The sequence below is a fragment of the Xiphophorus maculatus genome, chromosome 7, assembly GCF_002775205.1.
Source record: "Xiphophorus maculatus strain JP 163 A chromosome 7, X_maculatus-5.0-male, whole genome shotgun sequence".
Classification (NCBI taxonomy): domain Eukaryota; kingdom Metazoa; phylum Chordata; class Actinopteri; order Cyprinodontiformes; family Poeciliidae; genus Xiphophorus; species Xiphophorus maculatus.
In genome coordinates, this window is record NC_036449.1 from 365,091 (window position 1) to 387,394 (window position 22,304).

The following is a 22,304-nucleotide window of genomic DNA, read 5'->3' on the forward strand; positions in this document are numbered from 1 at the left end:
CAAAGTGTGCCCCTGCCTCACAAAACCTAAACCTCATTGAGAACTTGTGAGCCCTTCTTAAACAGGGGATTTAGGTGAAGGAAAACAGTACACATTTCTGGACAGTGTCTGGGAGGCTGTGGTTGCTGCTACACAAAAAGTGTGTGGAATCCATTGTAATGCAGTGTTACAATGCTCGTCCATCTGCACACGTTTCTGTGGAGGTAACCATTGTTTACTCCAGAAGATAATTTCAGGACATCTGCTCCAATTTTATGGTAATCAGTCTGCTCCTTGGATTGAAAGAAATTTCAGCTAGACTTTCACTACTTTACTTGGTCTGACCATACTGTTGGTGATTTTGTTGTGGCTGCATAATTGTCCACCAAGAGAAGAAGCTGTTGTAGTTATGAAATAAAATCTAATCGTAATGAATCTCTCCCATCACTCTGTGTCTTGCAGAAGTCTTCATTATTCCATCTCTCTGAGCTTGTTCTTCCTTTGCTTTTTCACAGGTTGTTGGTGGAATGACCTGGTGCATAACCACATGTAACTTTGACATAGATGTCGATCTACTCTTCCAAGAAAATTCCACTATTGGACAGAAAATGTAAGTGATATGATGGCAGTGTTCAAGAAATCTCTTGAGCCATTTCTGCTGAACTTGCAAATGTGAGTGTCTCAGGCAAGACGTTTTGAAACATGTAGGACACCGTACTTGCATGCTGCAGAATTGCATTTATTGAAGGGACATTGTACTGACCTCTGTCAGGACAGAGGTCACTACAAGGACAGAGGACCCTTCAATAAATGCAATATATATTTATAATATTTTTGTTCAGTATACAAGTGCACTTGTATACTAAACAAAAATATAAATGCCCCATGTCAGATATTGCTGCCATGTGGAGTTAACAACTGTAAATGACCATTTGCTGACATTTTATTGTAGAAAAGTAATATTTCTCTTGATTTGTGTATAATTTTTAATCCAACTTCCTGTCAGTGAGCATTACTCAGTGAGTTGTTTTTTTTACTTAGTGCATGGCTGGGGCATGTCCAGTGGGTGAGCAATAACTGGACAATCCTTGGACTTGGGACAATTAAAGGCCACCCCAAAATGTCAAATTTTGTCACAAGTCATAATGCCTCAGATGTTGTAAGTTATGCGGGAGCATGCCATTGGCATGTTGGATGCAGGGACTTCCACCAGAGCAGTAGCTGCACGGCTCAATGTCCATTATTGGACCATTGGCCTTTCAAGAGTTTTTTTCCAACACACTGGCACTACTGCAAATCGACCTCATCGGCCACGTGTGACCACTACAGCACAAGATCGCCACATCCGGCTCGTCCATCTGTGGAATCGGCTAAGACCAGCGACACACACAGCTGATGAGACTATTGGTTTGCACAACAGACGCATCACACCTCAGACTTCTGTAACCACCTACGAGAAGCCAACTTGGTCAAAATCAAACTTCTCAACCTGACCCCTATCATGTTCAAAGGACTGTCAATCTGCCTCAAATGGTCATACCACGATGTTATCAATGGCAATATGAAGATCAGTAATTACTGAAAATATAGTTTGAGAACATTTGGGTTCTGTGTAACCCAAATGTTCATAAAACTCTTATATTTGATATGGAGCGTTTATATTTTTGTTCAGTATATATTTGACACTGACTTTAAACATCATGGATTATAATGCTATACATACAACAAATTATAGCTGCTGCTTTTGATGAGGACAGTTATATGCCTGGCAGTAATGTTTGTGATCATTGTGAGAGATTTGATGAACAGCACTTTGACACCAACTGTAGGACATTGAAGGGCTACTGTACTTCTGATTTCAGTGTGTTAAGAAAGAAGATAAAGAGCTTCAGTTAATAAGAATTATTTCTGTGTTTTATACAGTACAGACCAAAGGTTTGGACACACTTTTTAATTCAATCAGTTTCCTTTATTTTCATGACTATAGACATTGTAGATTGACACTGAAGGCATCAAATCTATGAATAACACATGTGGAAATATGCACTAAACAAAAAAGTGTAAAACAACTGAAAATACCCCTTATATTCTAGTTTCTTCAAAGTAGCAACCTTTTGCTGTGATTACTGCTTTGCACACACTCTGCATTTTCTTGATGAGCTTCAACAGGTAGTCACCTGAAATGGTTTTCACTTCATAGGTTAACCTGCCCTGTCAGGTTAATAAGTGGGATTTCTTGCCTTATAAATAGTCATGAAAATAAAGAAAACCCATTGAATTAGAAGGTGTGTCCAAACTTTTGGTCTGTACTGTATATTTATGTTCATGTCAATCTTTGACCTTCATGTTGTCAGTCACGCTTAGTGTTTACTACAGACTGTTTCCTGTCTGGGTTTTTGTTTTGGTGACACGCCAAGATCATAACTGGCTTCTAGCCTTTCCTGAAAACATGCCAGACTTATGGAGGCATTTAACATAAGCATTAATATTCAACTCAAGGGACATGCACAGATAGACACTGCACCTGGCCTTTTTCCTCTGGACAAATAAAGGGCCCTTCTGAAATCATTTTGTTTACATTGTAGTGTGAGTCCCAGGGTAGCATTTCTGGATTCAAAAGTCTATATTACCTGTTGCCCCACATTTTTGTGATTTTGCCTGACGAGACTGCTTTTAACTGATATCCATATTTTCAGATTTATTTTCTTTCATAGTGTCCAAAATGTGTGGAGAGGGTAGCTGATTTCCGTTTCCTGGGGGTCCACATTGAGCAGGGCCTCACATGGAACATGAACACCTTGGAGCTGATAAAAAAGGCCCAGCAAAGACTGAACTTCCTGAGGGTTCTCAGGAGGAACAACATCAAGGAGAAGCTGCTGGTGTCCTTCAACAAGTGCTCCATAGAGAGCATACTGACCTACTGTATCTGCGTATGGTATAACAGCAGCACTACGGCTCAAAGGAAAGCTCTCCAAAGGGTTGTGAATACAGCCCAAAAAATCATTGACTGCCCTCTCCCCTCACTGGAGGACCTGCACAGCGACCGCTGACTAAGAAAAGCACAACACATCACAAAGGACACTTCTCACCCCGGACATTCTCTGTTCACACTACTGCCTTCAGGCAGAAGATACAGAGCAACCAGAACAAGAACCAACTGTCTCAGAGACAGTTTCTACCCGATAGCAATAACAAAACTAAGTGCAACCAAAAACAACCATTAATCATCATAAATGATGTATGTGAGAATGTGGCTGTTCTTATTTATTTATTTTTTTGCCAGTTGTTTGTTGATTCTTGCGTTGTGCGTGAATTGTGAGACAGTTATTTTTTGTTTTTGGGCATGTGCACCGACTGATGGCATCCTTTGAATTTCGTTGTCCTTGTGACAATGACAATAAAGATTTATCTTATCTTTCTGCATAATTGCAATCTTTTCACAGTGACAGATATTGCATTATTTGTTTTGGTTGTGTATCTAAAAGCTTTTATTTTGTGTGAGATTCTCTTTGATATTTAAAACTGTTCTCAGTTTTAAATGTCAAGTCCATTCTTTTCATTTTTGTGCAACTAAAGTATCAAAAGACCTACAAAATAAGTATTTCTTTTTTACAATTTCAGAAGCTATAATTGTGTAACACAATGCCAACAGGTGAAATGTTTGGTTATTGTTGATGAATGTTCAATTTTTTTGTCTGTTTCTTTAGAGCCCTGACAGAGAAAATTGTTTCTGTTTTACCAAAGATGAAGTGTCCTCATCGCCTGGAACCCCATCAGATCCAAGGCTTGGATTTTATTCATATTTTCCCAGTGATACAAGTAAGATGCATACTTCCATTAATTATTTTAAAACAGCAAAACTATGATAGCTTTTACTTTAATTCAGTCATCACTCACTTAATATGAGTACTTTGCTTATTAGAAAACATTAAAACTACATAAGCTGGACTGTGTGCCAAGCCACGTAAGTTTCTCATGACAGACAGCATGAGGGCATGTTCAGGTTGCACTACTTAATTAAATTTAAAAGAAGTCTGGTCATCAGCGGTCCACTGGATGAGATTCATACATTGATATCTGCCGTGACTCATTAACTTCTCTATACATTAACTTACCAACACTTAGACTAAGCGGTGACAGTTCAGGTGACTTCAAGTTTTGTAGAGTTTTTTTTCTTTAATTTTTTCTTTTTTTTAAGTCATGTTTTGGCTGCATGTGCATTGCCCTGGCTTTCTTTGGACATAGATTATTGAATGTTCCTAGAAATGGACTGTTTCCATTCTTGCTGTTGATTGCTGCTCTGACTCTTCCACATACTTACAAGAAGTCAGGTTTCCAGTTGCGTACAAGATCACTCAATGATTTCTTAATTTTATTAACATAAACTAAAGAAATATTCACAATAATATCACACTTTGTGAAGGAAGCTGCCACAGACTTCAAACAGGATCAGTGTCAGCCCCACCCACTGACTGACACCAACTTAAACTTATTAGAAATATTTCAGATCAAACCACCCAGTTTGTGGTAAATAAATTGCAACAATTTAATGATGTTATTTCTGCACTTTCCAGTGAAGATATTCACCTTGAGTCATAGCAAATTCAGAAGAAGTTGTCTTGACTTTTTGTTTGAAGCAGCCAATCAACTGTCTGTTCACTTCATCCATAAAATTCAGCGGGACTATCCACTAAATTTGATGGGTGAAGTTGGCAGTTTAAACTTTGTGTTGAAACTACTGTGTTTCAACACTAAAACATAGATGAGGATAGGAACGTAGATCAACTGGTAAATCGAGAGCTTCGGTTTTGACTCGGCTCTCTCTTTACCACGACGGACCGGTACAGCGCCTGCTTCACTCCAGACACTGTGCCAATCAGTCTGTCGATCTCCGGCTCCTTTCTTCCCCCATTTGTGAACAAGATCCCGAGATACTTAAACTCCTCTACTTGGGGCAGGACACCCCCCCCACCCTGGAGAAGGCACTCTACCTTTTTCCGGCTCAAGACCATGGCCTCAGATTTGGAGGCACTGCTCCTCATCCCGGCCGCTTCACACTCGGCTGCGAACCGCTCCAGCAAAAGGTGTAGATCACGACCTGATGAAGCCAACAGAACCACATCATCTGCAAAAAGCAGAGATGCGATCTTAAGGCCACCAAAATGGATCCCCTCAATGCCTTTTCTGCGCCCAGAAATTTTGTCCATGAAAGTAATGAACAGAATCAGTGGCAAAGGGCAGCCTTTGTCACTGTCATTGCCCACATGAGCGTGGAAGTCCCCCAGCAGAACAAAGGAGTCCCTAGGAGGGGCACTCTCCAGAACCCCCTCCAAGGACTCCAAGAAGGATGGGTAATCTGAACTGCCGTTTGGCGAGTAAACACCAACAGTCAGAACCCGTCCCCCCACCCATAAGAGGAGGGAGGCTACCCTGTCCGTTCACCAGGGTAAACCCCAATGTACAGGCGGCAAGATGGGGGGCAACAAGTATGCCCTCTCCTGCCCGGCGCCTCTCACCAGAGTGGGCATGGGCAACTCCAGAGTGGAAGTATGTCCAACCCCTCTCAAGGAGACTGGTTCCAGAACCAGAGTCATGCATTGAGGTGAGACTGACTACTTCTAGCCGGAACTTCTCAACCTCACACACTAGCTCAAGCTCCTTCCCCACCAGCGAGGTGACATTACACTTCCCAAGAGCCAGCTTCTGCAACCGAGGATCAGATCACCAGGACCCCCTCCCTCGGCCACCACCCATCCCACGCTGCACCCGACCCCTTTGGCCCCTCTCGCAGATGGTGAACCCATGGGAGGGGGGCCCCATGTCTCCTCTTTGGACTGAGCCCAGCCCGGCCACCAGACGCACGCCAACGTGCTCCTCCTCCTCCCCCGTGATCTGCGTCCGGGCGAGGGAACACCAAATCCAAAGTTATTGTCCATCATAAGGGGTCTTAATTATATCTTTAATAAATTACTTCACTTGTTATTTCCTGTTTTAAAAAATGAATGACTCATTAATTAATTAGTTCATAAATTAGCTTCATTATTACTTGTTGTAATTTGACGCTCTCCACTCTCCATAGCACTTGGTTTGTTCTTGTATTGCATGAGACATTTGTTGTTGTTTCAGTGGTTGGTGAAGCGAGCCATAGAGACGAGAGAAGAGATGGGAGATTATGTGAGAGCCTATTCCATTTCTCAGTTCCAGAAGAGCCATTCCTTCCCTGAGGTATAAGCACATGGTTAGAACAGATGCAGAATTCTTAGATTGTGCAATTTGCAGATTGTCATGGTGGGTTCTGCAACAAACTCTCATTTGTCAGTAGCTATATTATCTAACTGTGTGGAGTTTCTTTGTCATTAATCTGCAAAGTGCCGATATTCTATATAACTGGTCCTCTTAGTAAGAACAATAACAAACTTATGCCATTGTCTGTATTGCATCTGAAAAATTTTATTTTGAACTTCATGGCAAAGGCTATTAATATTTAAATGTGATTGCTTGGTTTTCCATTTTGAATTTGCAAAAATCTCTACATTGTCACACCAGGGGGTATGTGTGTGTAGAATTTTATTTAGAGAAAAGCTTGATTTTAGTACAATTTTGAAAGAGGCTATGTTACGGTCCAACCAGTAAGGCACAAGGATAAAGGCATATAAAAAAATATTCTCTATTTATTTTTCCAAAAATTCTTAACAAAAGGCTTTCAACAGCAAATCTCAAAAAGATCACAAAATGGGCCCAAAAGAAATCATCAGCTGAGGCATACCTAACTCAGGATAACAAACCAAAACTGACCTCACACAATGAACACACAAGAATTTATACACAAAGACTAGCCTACACAAACGGGGAGGGGAAGAAGACAAAGACAAACAATGCATAAACATAAACAACTAATTCAAACCAACACATTTTGACTACAACACAACTGTAACAACAAAACAACCTAACACCAAAAATGTTTTAGCAGTTATGCTATTAGTAGAAAGAGACAGATTCTTCATCATCAAGTCCCCTGCTTCCAGCAGCCTGGTAGTTTGTTCCACTTCCTGGTTTGCCTTTCAACCAGTCCTCTCCCAAAGCCAGTCCTTTAAACTCAGCAAAACAAAATAGCTAGTGATCCAAATAAACATAAGGTGTTTACTAAATGTGTGCACCCATAATAGTAAGCAACCTAATGCAATAACCAACGCAAAAAAATGAAATTCTTCATATATTATGTGAAAACATAATAACATTTACATAAATACTAACACTGGGGAAAAGATGGAGGAACCTCCACAGGCTGTAACATATAGAAAAAGTGAAGCAAAGTGAGTATTTTCAGGATGCAGCCAGTGCAGTATAGAAGTGTACCAAAGTGTACCAGTATAGAAGCCTCTGGAATGAGCTACCTTGTACCATTTGATCTCTGGATTGTATAGACACTTTTAGGAAACAACTTAAGACCCACTTTTTTAAACTTGCTTTTTAGCTTAATACTGTGTTTTATTGTTTTGTATGTTGCTTTTAATTTATTTTATTTTTTACACTTCGTGCAGCGCTTTGTGACCCTGGTCTGTGAAAAGCGCTATAGAAATAAAGTTTACTTACTTAGAAGTGCTCCTACTTCTCTAGCAATGTGTTCCCAAATTATAACCATGAAGTGGTCTATACTGTATTCAAATTCAGTTCAGTTCACAAATACTTTATTGATCCCAAAAGAAAATTAAATGTTGTTGTAACTCATATTAATTCAAAGAGTTATCTACAAAGAGTAATTGTAGATAATGATGGCTGTTTACTGGAAAGGTCTGTAGTGGTCCGTAATAGAGCAAATTTGAAGAAGCCTCTGACTGAAGATACTCTGATTTCTCAAGATAGTCTCATGAAGAGGATTTTCAGGGTTCAGGTTCCACAGTCATCCCCAGAACAGAACCAGCCTTCTTTATCAGGCTCTAGCCTTTTTTATCTTTAAAAGGCTAGAGCCTTTTTAGGTCTCTTGCCCCAAGAGATGACAGCAGAAGAGATGATGCTCTCAACACACTTGTAGAAGATCTGCAGCATCTTGCTGAAGGATCTTAGCTTCCTGAAGAAGTACAGTCTGCTCTGTTCCTTCTTATAGATGCTTCACTGTTGTATCTCCAGTCCAGACTGTTGTACAGATGAACACTGACGTATTTATATTCCTCAACCACCTCCACTTCTTCTCCCATGATGGAAATGGGGTTTGATCTAATCCTGTTTCTCCTGAAATCTATAATCATCTCCTTTGTTTGGTTTACATTCAAGATGAAATGATTGTTCCCTCAGCATGCCACCAAGCGGTCCACCAGCTCTCTGTACTCAACCTCTTGTCCATCTCTGATAAACCTAACAACTGCAGAGTAATCTGAGTATTTCTGTAGATGACAGAAGCCGGACTTATGCTGGAAGTCTGAAGTGTAGAGAGAGAAAAGGAATGGTGAGAGTACAGTCCCCTGTGGTGCTCCTGTGTTGCTGATCACCTGGTTAGACATACAGTCCTTCAGTCTCACAAACTGTGGTCTGTTTGTCAGGTAGTTATGGATCCAGGTGATTGCTGAAGCCTCCATCTTTGTCTTCTGGAGTTTCTCACAGAGCAAATCAGGCTGAATTGTATTAAATTCACTGGAGAAATTAAATAACATGATCCTCACAGTCCTGCCTTCTGTGTCCAGATGACAGTGGGTTTGTTGAAGCAGGTGTATGATGATGTCATCAACTCCAACTCCATGGCGATAAGCTAACTGCAGGGGGTCCTGATACGGGTCTGTCTGCTTATTCAGGTGGACCAACAGGAGTCTCTCCAGAGCCTTCATAATGTGGGTTGTCAGGGCACCAGGTCTACAGTCAATGATTACTAAAGGGAGAGTTTTCTTTGGTACCAGAACTACACAGGATGTCTTCCATAACAGTGGAACCTTCTCTTGGGACAGGCTAAGGTTGAAGAGATGTTGCAGAATCCCTCAGAGCTGGACCTGCAGCCATGTTCTTGTTCAGTCTCTCCAGCTGCCTCTTCACCTGACTTCTAGATACAGAAAAGTGGGAGGGGGAGGCAAAGAGAGCAGCAGCATCTCCTGATTTGGTTGAAGACAAACTTGTGGAAGAGTCCATGACTGAGGTAGAACATAGGACATCTGAAGTATGACAGGAAAGCTGTGGCAAAGGAGGGTGGGATGTCTGTATGGCTGGGGACAGGGGAGGATGATGATGAGTTTGTTCCCGAACTAAACCTGTTGAAAAATGTGTTCAGCTCATTTGCTCTGTTCCATCTATCTGATCCACCTTTTGCTTGAAGGGGAGATGGTGGGCGGAGAGAGAGGGCGGAGAAGGAGAGGGCTGCGGGGGGCTAGCGTACCATTAGAGGGCTGGGGGAGGGGGAGGGGCAGACGGACAGATGGAGGTGGGATGGACAGCGTATTGCAAGAAGAGGGAGGAGATCTGACTGTATGCTAACCCCCTCTGCCCCCCCAGATATGCTATTTTATTTACATGTATATAATTATAAGTAATTTCCACTATCAGTAATGTTGAAAGATAATGACCAGAGTATTCCTCTGGTCATTATCTTTCATTAGAGCCTCATTGATGACTGTATGTTGAAGCACTGAGGAGTTACAGTCATTTGAAGTTTGTATACAGATGTTGTCCAAGTGTCACATTTGGAAACTCCATTTGGAGTCTCCAAATGGCACACTTGGACAACACATGAACATCCTCTAAAATAAGCATGTCCAAAATGACATTTCTTTTTGGGCTATTTTGATCAATCTTGAAATCCACGAGCAGAATACTTTATTCTACAGATTTATTGTATTTTCCGGTCCATACATTCAACACTCAATGTGCATTTACAAGAAATAAAAATTAAAAATCTGGCTGAAGCAAAATTTTCAATTTTCTTTGTGTTACAAACATAATAGATACAAACTGCTTGCAGTTTTTGACTGCTAAAATAGAAAATTTATCTTGTCATCTTCATAGAGAGACTAAGCTTTTGCATGTACTCCAAAGTGTTCAAGAACAGCAGCTGATTTAATTTGGGTGTACCTTCTCAGCTGTTTTTGGAGATTTTGGGGGAGCGAGGGTTAAGGGGTTAACAGTTCTTTTAGGTCACATTTGATCCAGGGTTTGTTATTTGGGAAGCATCTCACTGTTCTGGTGGGGATGTAAACAGCTACCAAAATAAAAAAATAACAGTGGTGAACTCTCTTGGTATGGACGGAAACTTACTGCCAAGAGTTCAATGTCTGGACTGCAGAGACGACACTTCACACTAACATGTCCTGGGTGACACCATCTGTTGTTCACAAAACTGTTAATGCGTCTCCTTTTCTTTTCCTGCTGCTCTTTAAATATCTGTCTGCTTGAATAGTCAGGAAGCCTGACAGAGACATGTTGGAGTCAGGCATACAATCCTGCAGCCATGCCTCAGTAACACATTATGCTGCATTCGTTACCTTGCTGAATCCTTGTCAGGCCTTGAAGTTCATCCATCTTGTTATCCAACAATGTCATGATGGCCACTACGACGTGAGATTGTAGAGAGGGTTTGAACTTCCTCCTTCTCTCTCTCCTTTTTGCTCCAGCTCTGCATCCACAGCGCCTCCTTTCAACTCCTCTGGGATTTCTGGCTTTCAGCTTTTCTGATGTTGATCAGCTGCTCCCTGATCAACATGTTTATGCATCATAACAAAATAGCAAAAATATTGCCAAAAATCAGTCCAACCACACAGAATACAAAACAAAAAGAAGTAGCCAACCAGAAAAGCTATTTTCCTACAAAAAAAGCAGGAATGAATATTTGAAAAACAGAAAAAAATCACAAAGAAATTAGATCTACTCCAACGTGCTGCCACCCTCAGCTGGGTAATTCTAGAATTGTAATTTGGCACGTCACGCCTTGAAGTTAGCATTTTACATATATATATATATATATATATATATATATATATATATATACTATTTCTCTCTTACTTTCTGACTGAAAATCAACTCATTTGAAAAATAAAATAGAACTATTTCAATAACTGTTTAGTCTTTTGACAAATTTAAATAACCCTTTAAAGAATTAGTATGATTATTTGATATTCCAGTCTAATTTAGAATTTACAATTTTGAATTTCTCACTATTAAAGTTGAGATTGAGTATCTATTGTACCCTAGAAAAACAGACTGTTGAAAAATATCCTAATTTTACTTTCTATTTTATATATGTACTTTTATCTATTTAGTTCTTGTATTGTAAAACTCTGGTCTAGGATCAAGAACTTCTCCAGAGAAAAGACAAAGCTGTGAAGGCCGTTCTGGATGTATTGGTGAGCAGCTTTAATATGATTGACACTAAATGTAGTGCTTGGTGTCTCTCATAGTTTCAAACTTTGAGCAGATTATTTGGTTGTAGGTAACAGACTGATGGCATGTGAATGAGCTCTGGTGTTTTTCAGGAAGTGTACAAACCTGAGAGAAAGTACAGAAGACAGAAAGATGCAGAACTCCTCCTGGATGAGGAGTCCAGGATCCATTTTACTCTGCTGGAGTATGGCAGGTAATATTTCCCTCCAGGTAGCTGTGCCAGGCCACCGTGTGGCCAAGCTGTTTAAAGTGCTGTTGAGTCATAGCATTCTATTAAAACACAAAACCTGCAGCCCACTTTTTATAGGTAAAACACATAAATGTATTAGTTAGTCTTTGCTGTTCAAAAATTGTCACATAAATGTCAAAGTTATACTACTGTACAGCATTGAAATACAAGGCATGCATGTTCTCATTCCAAAAAGAAAAAAATCTTCAAGATTAGTGGACAAAACAAGTACAGAGAACAGATGGTTTCCCACTCCATCTTCTTTACTCTTACAATTATTTCACTGCAGACTGTTGCACAAAAGTTCCAAAAGCGTTAAATATATATAAAAAACAAAAACCATGATTGAAGGTATGTAACCTTTGTAAAAAAAAATAACCACTTTATTTTGTGAATAAATTGATCTCCTCTAGCTACTATTGCCATCTGGTCAGTGCCAGTAGTGCATTTCTGACACTCAGAAATACACCCTCCCAAGGCGTCCCGACCAAAAACAACCAATCAGAGCCAGGAGGAGAGCCTTAGCGTTGTTAATTAATCTCAAGCATTCTCTGCTAAATGTACTAATGGCAGAGAAACAACTTATCATGTTCCAGGAAAACTGTTTTACCGCTGTTATTGTTGGCTATGTTAACTACTATGTTAACTACTAGAGCATTGATGGCAGGCTGCATTAGCTGCACCCCTTTGTGTGAGCAGCCCACACAAAGGGGTACACAGTAGAACCATTTTACAAATGGTTCTACCACAGTAGAACCATTTGGTTCAGTAGAACCAGCTCCCTCTTCTTCATCACTCCATCTAGCTTCTTTCTCCAAAATTGCAGATAAATTGCTTAAATCTTTGCTGAAATATTCTGACATGGAACTAAGAGTTCATGACCATAAGGAAAAATACCACGGTTTCTTTCAATTTTACAAAAAGTCAAAACAACTATATAACATTATCCTTGTATTTTATTTCACACAGAAAAACATAGTTTATTCCTAGAACTGTTAAGTGTAAATATTACTTGAGTATTACAGAAATAAGTTATTTAAAAAGTAATTACTATTTTCATAAATTGTTCAATGCAAACATTTATGCTTGTTGTAAAGAATATTATTCTTGTTTATTATTTACTCTTCAGAGAGTAACATGTTTATAAAGCTCATGTTGACTCAGTATTTGTCAGGTTTCCTGCTCTGGCCACTCAGCTGGTTAGATATGATGCTCATAGCTTACAACTGTAGTTTTGTTAAGCCATCTTTTTGCTTACTGTACCAACTTATCCATAGAGAGTCGTGGTTCAGACAAATTAGTCTATCATAGAGCAATTTGAACACAGCCTTACCTTAATGTGATGGTTCTAAATTATTTTTGGTCATGCTCCCCCTTGGGAACATACTTTTTTCATGCCCACCCTGAATTGAAATACTGCAGAGAATCTGATAACAGAAATAGAGAAGTGGTTGTCCTGCAATTCACTTGTAACAGTAGCAACGTATATAAAGGTTCACACAGTGAGTTCTTAAAGTGTTGAAAACAATATATAAAAAGTAAGATTAATAATAATGATTTACCTGTTGATTCAATATCAAATAAAGGCCATTACAGCCAAAAAAACCTTAAAAAAACATGGTTCTATTGTTGTAATTGGTCATGTGGTTGAATTAAAAATGCAACATTCCAGACACTTCGACCATGATCTAATGTAGCATGTTGTCTAATTCCTTAAATGTATACATAACTGTGCAGTTTTTTAACCATCTCAAATATGTACATTTTCTTTTTCTGGTCAAATTCTTCCTTCATCCATCCATCTCTGAACGTAGAATGTGTGAAGCTATGCTGTGAGTACTGGAACTGTGTGAGCATCCTCCTCTGCATGCCTCTGATAACGGTTGTGGTGAAGTGTGTGAGAAGCTGTCCATATTTAAGCATGGACTCAAACATAGATGTGAATAGCTTGGCCTCAGTGTTGATTTGTAACTGTTCTTGTGAGGTTTTGTTTTAACATCGGTTTGACATTGTAAATCTTGACTAAGTGTATTTCTTTATTTTGTTACCAGGAGATATGGACTAAATAAGCAGTGTAAACAAAACAAGGTAAGCATGAGGATCATGTTGCTTGTTGGCTTAATAAACAGAATATTACAGGGTTTACATAATGCTAAATAAAACCCTTTCATGTGAGCAGTAAGGTTCTAGTTAGAGGATTTTTTATTTAAGCTTATTTGATAGGGACAGACACACATAGACAAACTGAACAGAACAGCGCTCCCTTGTTTGCATCATAGCGCTTATAGTGAAAGCTAATTTGCAGCACTCGACCCTAGATGGGCTTTTAAACAGTACATCTAAAAACTAGTAGAAATTTAAATAATAACCTTTTAAAATAATGCAACTTGACAAAATATACACAATCGTGCATATAAAACAATGAAACATAAAAACATTAGGTATGGATACAGTTCTGTTTTTGACATAACCAGAGTTTTGTTTGTTTTTTGAACACACTAAAACTGGTTACAGACTTTAAATTCGCAGGAAGTGAGTTCCAAACTATCCTCTCGGACAGAGCATTTGTGCACAATTGCTATTTAATGCCACTCTGGTAGATTTACTGCTGCCTGCAATTTCTGTATACAATCGGTTAATGGTTTAGGTACAAGTCTGTGTAGGCATTTAAAAATGCATTTTAAAAGGTTAAAACTCAAAAGAATGCCAAAATTAGCAAAAATTTGAAAGTGATGGAATCTGATTGGTTTTTGATATAAAACCTTTGGGCTCTATTATAGAGACTTTCTACAGACTTGAGTATAGTTTGACTAGTGTGTGACCAGACAATAGCTCCGTAAGACAGATGTGAGAGGATCTTTGAGTTAAAGAACATCTCTGCATAGTGAAGTGTAGGCCTGTCACGATAACAAATTTTGCTGAGCGATTGTCTCAAAAATTATTGCGATAAACGATAATATTGTTTGAAGACCTTTTTACACCGATTTAATGGAAATGACATAATAATGTGTGCAATTTGCTGCCAAAGAGAGATACACTTTATTTTCAAAAGAACACTAAACACTGGAACTGATAAACAAACTAAACAAAACAACCAAAAATAAAATGGATTCTCAGTCTCCATTAACAAAAAATGTATTTGAATAAAAACTAAACAACATAAAGCCAAAGTGGAAATAAATACTGCATTCAACCAAAAGAGTGCAGATTATGAAGTCTGTATATTATGTTGCCCTTCAGTAATCATTAGATTTAAATAAAGAAGACGGGTACATTCGACTACCTGATGCAATAGTTCACACTACACAATTTTTTGCCCCGATTGTCCCCTTACGACAAACTTAGAGTGTTGGGCGTTCTAAGATTGTCACATGCGATTTCGTAACCGATCATCCTGTAGTGTGTGGTGTGTTATGGTAAATCGTCGTTGCGCTCCGATCTTAACGCAGCCTGCTGAATGTGACAGGTAGCCAATCAGAAAGAGCGGATTCCTCGCCGTGTTTTCTGAGGGTGTGACAGCTATCCCGACTGTCACACACAGACAGAATTGGTAAAGGTTTTCTGTTCTCCCTAAATATTACTTTATATATTGATTAGTGAGTAGTTTAGATTTTTATCTTTAAATTTGTTTTCATTAGTCTGACTCTTTAGTTAACTATTTGTTGTGCACCCATTTAGTTAACTTTATGTGTCAGTTCTTTGTATATTTTGTTAAATATAACAAATTAATTTCTTTCTTTTGAGTTACCAGTTTCCTCTGGACCTGTTGCTGAAAATCATACAGATGAGCTCCAGCTGATTGGTGTCCATATATGGGTGTCAAACTTCCTCAGCGGGCCATTCCATTTGTTCACCAGGGGAGGGGGAAATTTTTTCTTTAGTTTAATTTTACCATTTATTTAATGTTTCTTCTTTTGGAAAGTTAGTTAAATTTTGATATTTATTTCATTTATAGATTTAGTAATATTCTGACCAGTATTTGTTAGGTTTTTGTGTGTTTAATTACCCCCTAGTGTGTGTTAATGGTCTGATCAGCCACTATTTAAGTTCCCCTCATGTCTTGTTTGTTAGGTCAGTTTGTGCTTGAGTTTGTTCTGTTACCACCTGAGTTGTACTTTGTTATGTTGACCTCAGTTTGGGCCCAATTTATCATTTTTGGATTTTTTTTGTTAATAAATTAAGATTATATTTTGAATTTTCTTCAACGTCTCTGTGGCTGGTTTATGCAAAACCTTCACAGAGGGGAAATTACAGAGGGGAATGCCAAACAGCTGACACGGCACAACCCAAAGTCCAGCGGACATTGGAGATATGTGGAAACAACATTAATGTTTATTCAACATTTCATGCAAAGAATATAGAAATGACAAGGGGAGGAGTTGGAGCGAAATTGCTACAGCAGTTCATAAACCCGGTAACTTTTCAGCTGTTCTTCGTTAACGTGACGTAAATAGGTTCTAATGATTTTCATTCAGTCAGGACTTTACGCTGACACTAGCCACATGCATTGCAGGTAGATTGTAGTAAAGCATTGATTAATGCCTGGTTTTAAAATTAGTTCACTGGACTTGTAGCCATTATTTTGTGCCCATTGTTGGACACCACACTGCACGATCGAACCCGATTGAACCGTTATACCTAGAATTTTTGTTGGCTAATGTGTGATCTCTTAGGTTTTACAAATGGGCCGACAATCGGCCAACAACTCTAAGATCGTGTAGTGTACGCTGGACATTACACTAAGGAAATGAGAAAGGGAGGAGTCAGTGGAGAGCACTGGAGTTAAGTGTTTTTTCATTTAGTGTCATCAACAGAAAGAGAAAAAGGCCTGAAGAAATGATAAAGCCGTGCTGTGGTGGCGCAGGGGGTTAGCACGCCCCACATTTGGAGGCCTTAGACCCACGGATGTCGCGGGTTCGACTCCCGGTCCCGACGACCTTTGCCGAATGTCCTCCTTCAAAAAATAGCGCCGGCTCAGCTGGCTGCCTGCAGACGCAGCTCCCGTCGTCTGTGTGTTAATCTGGGTATAAAAAATTCTTGATGTAACTGCGAAATAATTTCCCTGCTGGGATGAATAAAGTAATTCTTCTTCTTCTAAAATGAGGTCAATAATTTTAATTAATCGTGCGATTAATTGATTGTTTATCGCAACAGGCCTAGTGAAGTGTTGGACAATTTCTAGTAATACTGAAACAGTTTATATTTGATCTATCTGTTTTGCTGATTTTATCAATATGGCTCCCAAAGTTTAACTGAGCATCCAGAATTATTCCCAAATATTTTTCTTGTGATACTTGTTCAATAGGATCTCCATTGTTCTGAATATGCAAGGACTGTAAGGATGTTTTCTTTATTGAAAAGCAAATGCACTTTGTTTTCTTTGTATCAAGAGTTAACCAAAAATCATTTAGCCATGGTGATAATCTCTGCAAGCTGTTAAGGGTTTCTCTGACTATGATACTGCTTTTGTCCGATGTGTAAACAATGGTGTCATCAGCATACATTTGCAGGTTAACTTCAGGACAAATTTCAGGAAGACTATTAACATACAAGCTAAAAAGAACAGGACCTAAGATAGTTCTTTGTGGAATTCCTGTTTCAATTCTTCAAAAGTGAAATTTACTATTATTAATGACAACATATTTTTCATAATCTTTCAAATATGACTGAAACCAAGACAATGATCATTCAGAAAAATTAAATGAGAGCTTTTGAGATCAGTAAATTGTGGTTCACCATATCAAAGGCCTTTTTTAGGTCAAGGAAGACTGCACCAACGATCTGTCTCCTGTCAAGTGACCGTTTAGCCTGTTCAAGCAGCTGACGTATAGCGGTTTCTGTCAAATGATTGTATCTGAAGCCAAACTGAGGATGAAAAGATTATTTTCTACGATAACAGCCGTTCTAATATGATCTTCTCCAGCACTTTTGACAAGACCGGGATGAGACTTATTGGCTTGTAGTTGCTGATTTTATGAGGACTTACAAATTTCAAAATCAGTTCAACTGCTTTTTTGCCTTTTTTAGTCAGATTATTCAATCGTTGGAGAAATTGATAGAGTACTTTATTACTAAAACAATCTTTAGCTGCAGCCCTAAAAAACTGGAAAAAAACAAGCAGAAAAATACATGGGCTTTATTATGGAAGAACTAAAGTACGTGCATTTGGGGGCGTGCTGTGGTGGCGCAGGGGGTTAGCACGCCCCATGTTTGGAGGCCTTAGTCTTCGACGTGGACGTCGCGGGTTCGACTCCTGGTCCTGACGGCCTTTGCCGCATGTCTTCCCCTCTCCTCGCCCTCCTTCCTGTCTGCCAACTGTCGAAAAAATACGAGCCACTAGCACCGCAAAAACTCTTCGGAGAAAAAAAAAAGTATGTGCATTTGGAACAGAACTCAGCCTAAACATGTGGAGCACACATTTGGGTCCTGTATGTGAGACTTTTTACCTTTTTTGATTTAGAAATGACAGCAAGCCTAATCCTTTGCTTACAGCAGTCAAATACATTTGGAATTGTTCAGCTTCTGCTGTAGGATATTGCGGAACCCATCTGTTTCTTTTTTTTTTCTTCAGTCAACACAGAAAAGTTTGCTGTTATCTAAGTTATTGCATCAGTAATGGCTCTAGTGGCTTTTATTTGAAAGTGCTAGGACAGGAACGTAGGGTAATGAGAGAGAGGGAAGATGTGTGGCAAAGGTCACCAGGCCAGGATTCGAACGTACGATGGCTGTGTCGAGGACCAAGGCCTCTTCATGTGGGTTGTGCTCAGCTCCTTGCACCACCACATCACCCCCATTAGATTGCAATGTTAAAAGCTTGTGTGGCTTGAGTTGTGTCACTCAAAGTTATTTTATCAATTGAAATATTGTGTGCCTATATCTTATGCAGCTAATTAGTTTGTGCCATATAGATAATTTAGAAGGAACATTTACATGGTATAATAGTTTTTGTTTTGGATTTTTAACCTTAATGCATTTTCTTTTCTATTTGTAGGAAGATGAGGGGCAGTTCAGTGGGCCTCAGGCAATACCTGCCAGCATTACTGAAGTGTTGGAAGAAGACAAGCTGCAGGCAGCAGAAGAGGTGATCACTTAATCTAAGTACAGCTGTCCCTCTGTTTTATTGACAAGTCATGTGAAATTCATATAGACTGATTCCACACTTACCTGTGGCATGATTTGTCAACAATGTCAACAGCAGTACTAGAAATATAATTATTGCACTGGCTTATCTATTTGTTATGTTCTATTTTTGGTTAATCATTTTTCTTCAGTTTACCCCTGACGTTTACGGAACTCTATTTAAGAAACCCAAAAGATTGGCTTTCAAAACAACAAGTATTCACAGAAGTCTCTGACTTAGCTAAAGATTTGTTAATAGAATTGCTGTAATGTAATTTCCAAATTTACCAACACTTGTTTATAAATTGGAAGAAGACAAGCTGCACAGTTTCACACAGTTTCATAACTCAGATGCAGAGCTTGTCTTGGGGTCATTTTTACCACAAATCTCTGTTCGATTGGGGACCAAAGTTGCAACCTTTGTTTTATTTTCAGCTGCTGTGGTTCACTTTCACACTGCAGTCTCCAACTATCCAAACCCTTTAAACAATCTGTTCCCCTCCTCACCTGTGGTGGCGCTGCACCAAGAACTATTGAAGGAAACAACACAAAATCCTCTGACGAATATACTTGGCGCTACTTCCTTTTTCACAACATTTACACAAAAATGGAGTAGCGTCAGGTTTTAGTAGCTGTAGGATTTCTCTTTTGTCTTTGGTAAAAGTCCACAGGCCATTTCTTCCTCTAGCGTTAGACTGTCACATTTGTTTTAGTTCTATTTACCCAGAATGCCCTGCGCTATAGTCCACTTCCTGCTTTTGGAGCAGTCTCTGGTCCTCTTTTATTCACATATGCATTTGAACTGTGCCAGAGTTCACTTCAACCTGAACCTCAACCTGTATGTCCATGCAAAGGTTACTGACATACAGCATCACAGTACGGTATAGCAGCTGTTCTGTTACAGACAGGGTGAGGCTCCAGAGGACTGTAAAGGCAGCTTAGAGGATCATTGGCTGTCCTCTTGCTTCTCTGGTGGAAATTTACTCGTCTTGCTGCCTCAGTAAAGCTAAAACCACCACCAAAGACAACTCTCACCCTGTCTTCAACCTGTTTGACCTCCTGCCCTCAGGGAGGAGCTACAGGTGGATCAGAACAAAAACATGTCGTGTTCTGTGTTTTCTGTGTGTTAATTTCGAGTTTTTGGTGTCTCTGTGTCTCCGTGTTGTCCTGTTCTCCCCTTGATTAGTTCCCAGGTGTTTCTTGTTCCCTGATTACTCCCAGTGTATTTAGTGGCACCTGTGTGTCTGTTCTTTGTCGGGTCCTCGTCTAATGTGCGTTCGTGTTGTTCCGTTGTCCCTTCATTTTTACGGTTGCTACCGGCGTCGAGCCCTGGTTTCCGCTCGGTCGTGCTGCCCGTTATTTTGGACTGTGTTTTGCTGGACATTCACCATTAAAATCATTTATTTATTACATCCTGGGTCTACAGCGTCTGCCTCACCACCTCAACACCTGCAATTCATGACAAAACAGCTTCTTCCTGAAAGCAATTAACGCCCTGAACGCTCACATACACTAATTATATAGTGATTATATGTGTATGTGTGTTTTTCTTTCTTTAACTGATTTAATATTGTAAATATTACCATATTTATATTGTATATATTTCCTACATTGTTTGCACTGTTTTGGAGCTGACAAACAATAGATTCTAATTCTATCCGAACCCAGACCAAGGTTTTTAGGTGGACCAGACTTTGCTTTTGTTGGTCCGCATCAGAGTTCGACTGCGTATTCACACCTAACCAATCGAACTGGGCTGTCGAGGCAAATGAACTAGAGTTTGATTAAAGCGGAGGCGTTCCAGCAGTACCTGCCCGGATGTGTCCTGAAGGATTTTCTTGATGTTCCTGAAACACCACGACCTCTGGAGGTGTTGATAGAGAAGATCCCACCTTAATCACCTTGTGATAGAAGCCACTGGAGATCTACGCACAGAACCAGTCCATCAGGACAACAGTCGTGTCTCAGGGATGTTACCTTTGCTGAGAGAAGGCTGTGGTTAAGACTACTGCTTGTGACCTTCAACAAACACATTACTTCCATTAAATGCTTAGAAATACCATTTGTTTGGCATTTCTAAGCCAAACAAATGGCACCGGCGGTGCACCTTTAATCCACAAAAGTAAATTACACAAACATATTTTTTGCAATGGTGGGTGATATGGCAAAATATATATCACAAGGTTCTAACAGCAAAATTAATTTTCTTTGATATTTTCTGTATGTAAAACCAGAAACCTTGAAGATATACGTGAGGGAGTATTCAGGCTGAAATTTCACTAGTTATAACTCTGGATATTTTGTCTTTCTCAAAACATTTAATTTAGTTTGTAAGCTGAACAGCACTAAGACTTGTTATAAGTGCCTTGCAAAAACTGGCTTATGCTTCTGTGCAAAATATTCTGTTTAGACATTTAAATTCTTTACTATCTAATATGACAATATCCTCCACAACCAAAGAGGATGTGTATTCAGCTGCGGTTAGAAAGGTTAAGCAGATCAAATCTTTCATCAAATCAGTTTGAAATTGTTACTTGGATGAATTGCTGTGCTTTGTGTTTGTTTTGGTGCAGGGGAAGCTGACTGCAAGTGCTGTGGGTCAGATAGTTGGACTCCAATCTGAGGAGATCAAACTGATTGCCTCGGAGTACGCTGGAAAGGTCAGCAAAACTTTATACTCATGCTGCACACAGCCAGCATTTTGTTTCTATTCTGGAAGATCACCGGCTCTATGGAATAAGAAGCAACAATGTAGGACATGGCCATATTTTGTGATTATGGAGTTGAGCTTTGTGCTCATATTTCGTCTTTCTGTGTATCACTTTGCAGCAGTTGAAACGTTCTTCAGAGGAGCGGTCAGAACGCTACGGTCCAGTACAACAGCACCGCCGGGCCGTCGCCTCACTGGACAAACAGATCCAACAAAAAGCCGAGCAGCTGAAGGAGGTCAGTGCTGCCTTCCTGTCATTTCAAATGTAAACTGTCTTTTTCGCTCTGATGTAGATGCTAGCCAGGGAAATTATTGCAACCTGCTCACAAAGAACACAGGTTTACAGCATCTTTCTGCTGAGTCTTTGCTTCACTGTAAACTAGAGCCTGGCACCTTTAAAAATAAAAAACAGAAAACAATTAGTGGTCTTTATCTAACAGTAATTTGACAGGAAGGGAAAGTCACGTGGCGAAGGAACCGAGAACGGTAGTGGAAGTCGGGACGGCTGGGTTGGCGCCGCTCTAACCTCTGGGCTACACAACTTTATCTATTTGGGTTTGAAAATTTGTACTATTAGGTGAAAGTTTTATTAGAAGTTTTATTCAACTGGGTTCACAGAATCAGTTGCAAACTCTGCTCGATATTTAACCCTTTCATGCATGAATTATGATCCTTTGTGTCAGAATTTTTTTTCCATTTTTAAATTTTTTTTTCTTAAGACATAAAAAAAGGTAGGAAATTTTTTTTTTTTGCAAAAATAATTTTATTTTTATTTTTATGTGATCAATTGTAATTTTGTCCAAATACAAAGTTGTTATTTGAAAAATACATCAGTAGTATTGTTCCTTAGGGGTTATCTGATGTCACAATATTTTTTTTACTTGCAAGAGTCGTCTACAGTAGAAGGAGGGA

General features: G+C 39.4%; 1 protein-coding gene across 3 annotated transcripts in view; it reads left to right on the forward strand.

Annotated features, from left to right (window-relative positions):
• The window catches only part of ccdc93 (coiled-coil domain containing 93), a 38,658-nt gene that overhangs the window by 1,931 nt on the left and 14,423 nt on the right, over positions 1-22,304 (forward strand). The window contains exons 3-12 of one of the 3 annotated variants that reach the window (XM_023336416.1): positions 495-589; positions 3,687-3,798; positions 6,106-6,204; positions 11,241-11,297; positions 11,427-11,527; positions 13,378-13,395; positions 13,615-13,651; positions 18,555-18,644; positions 21,256-21,342; positions 21,512-21,628. In XM_023336416.1, the coding sequence (XP_023192184.1) occupies positions 495-589; positions 3,687-3,798; positions 6,106-6,204; positions 11,241-11,297; positions 11,427-11,527; positions 13,378-13,395; positions 13,615-13,651; positions 18,555-18,644; positions 21,256-21,342; positions 21,512-21,628 (813 nt within the window). The remainder of the gene's footprint in view (positions 1-494; positions 590-3,686; positions 3,799-6,105; positions 6,205-11,240; positions 11,298-11,426; positions 11,528-13,377; positions 13,396-13,614; positions 13,652-18,554; positions 18,645-21,255; positions 21,343-21,511; positions 21,629-22,304) is intronic. The other 2 variants (XM_023336417.1, XM_023336418.1) reach the window with 2 other exon arrangements.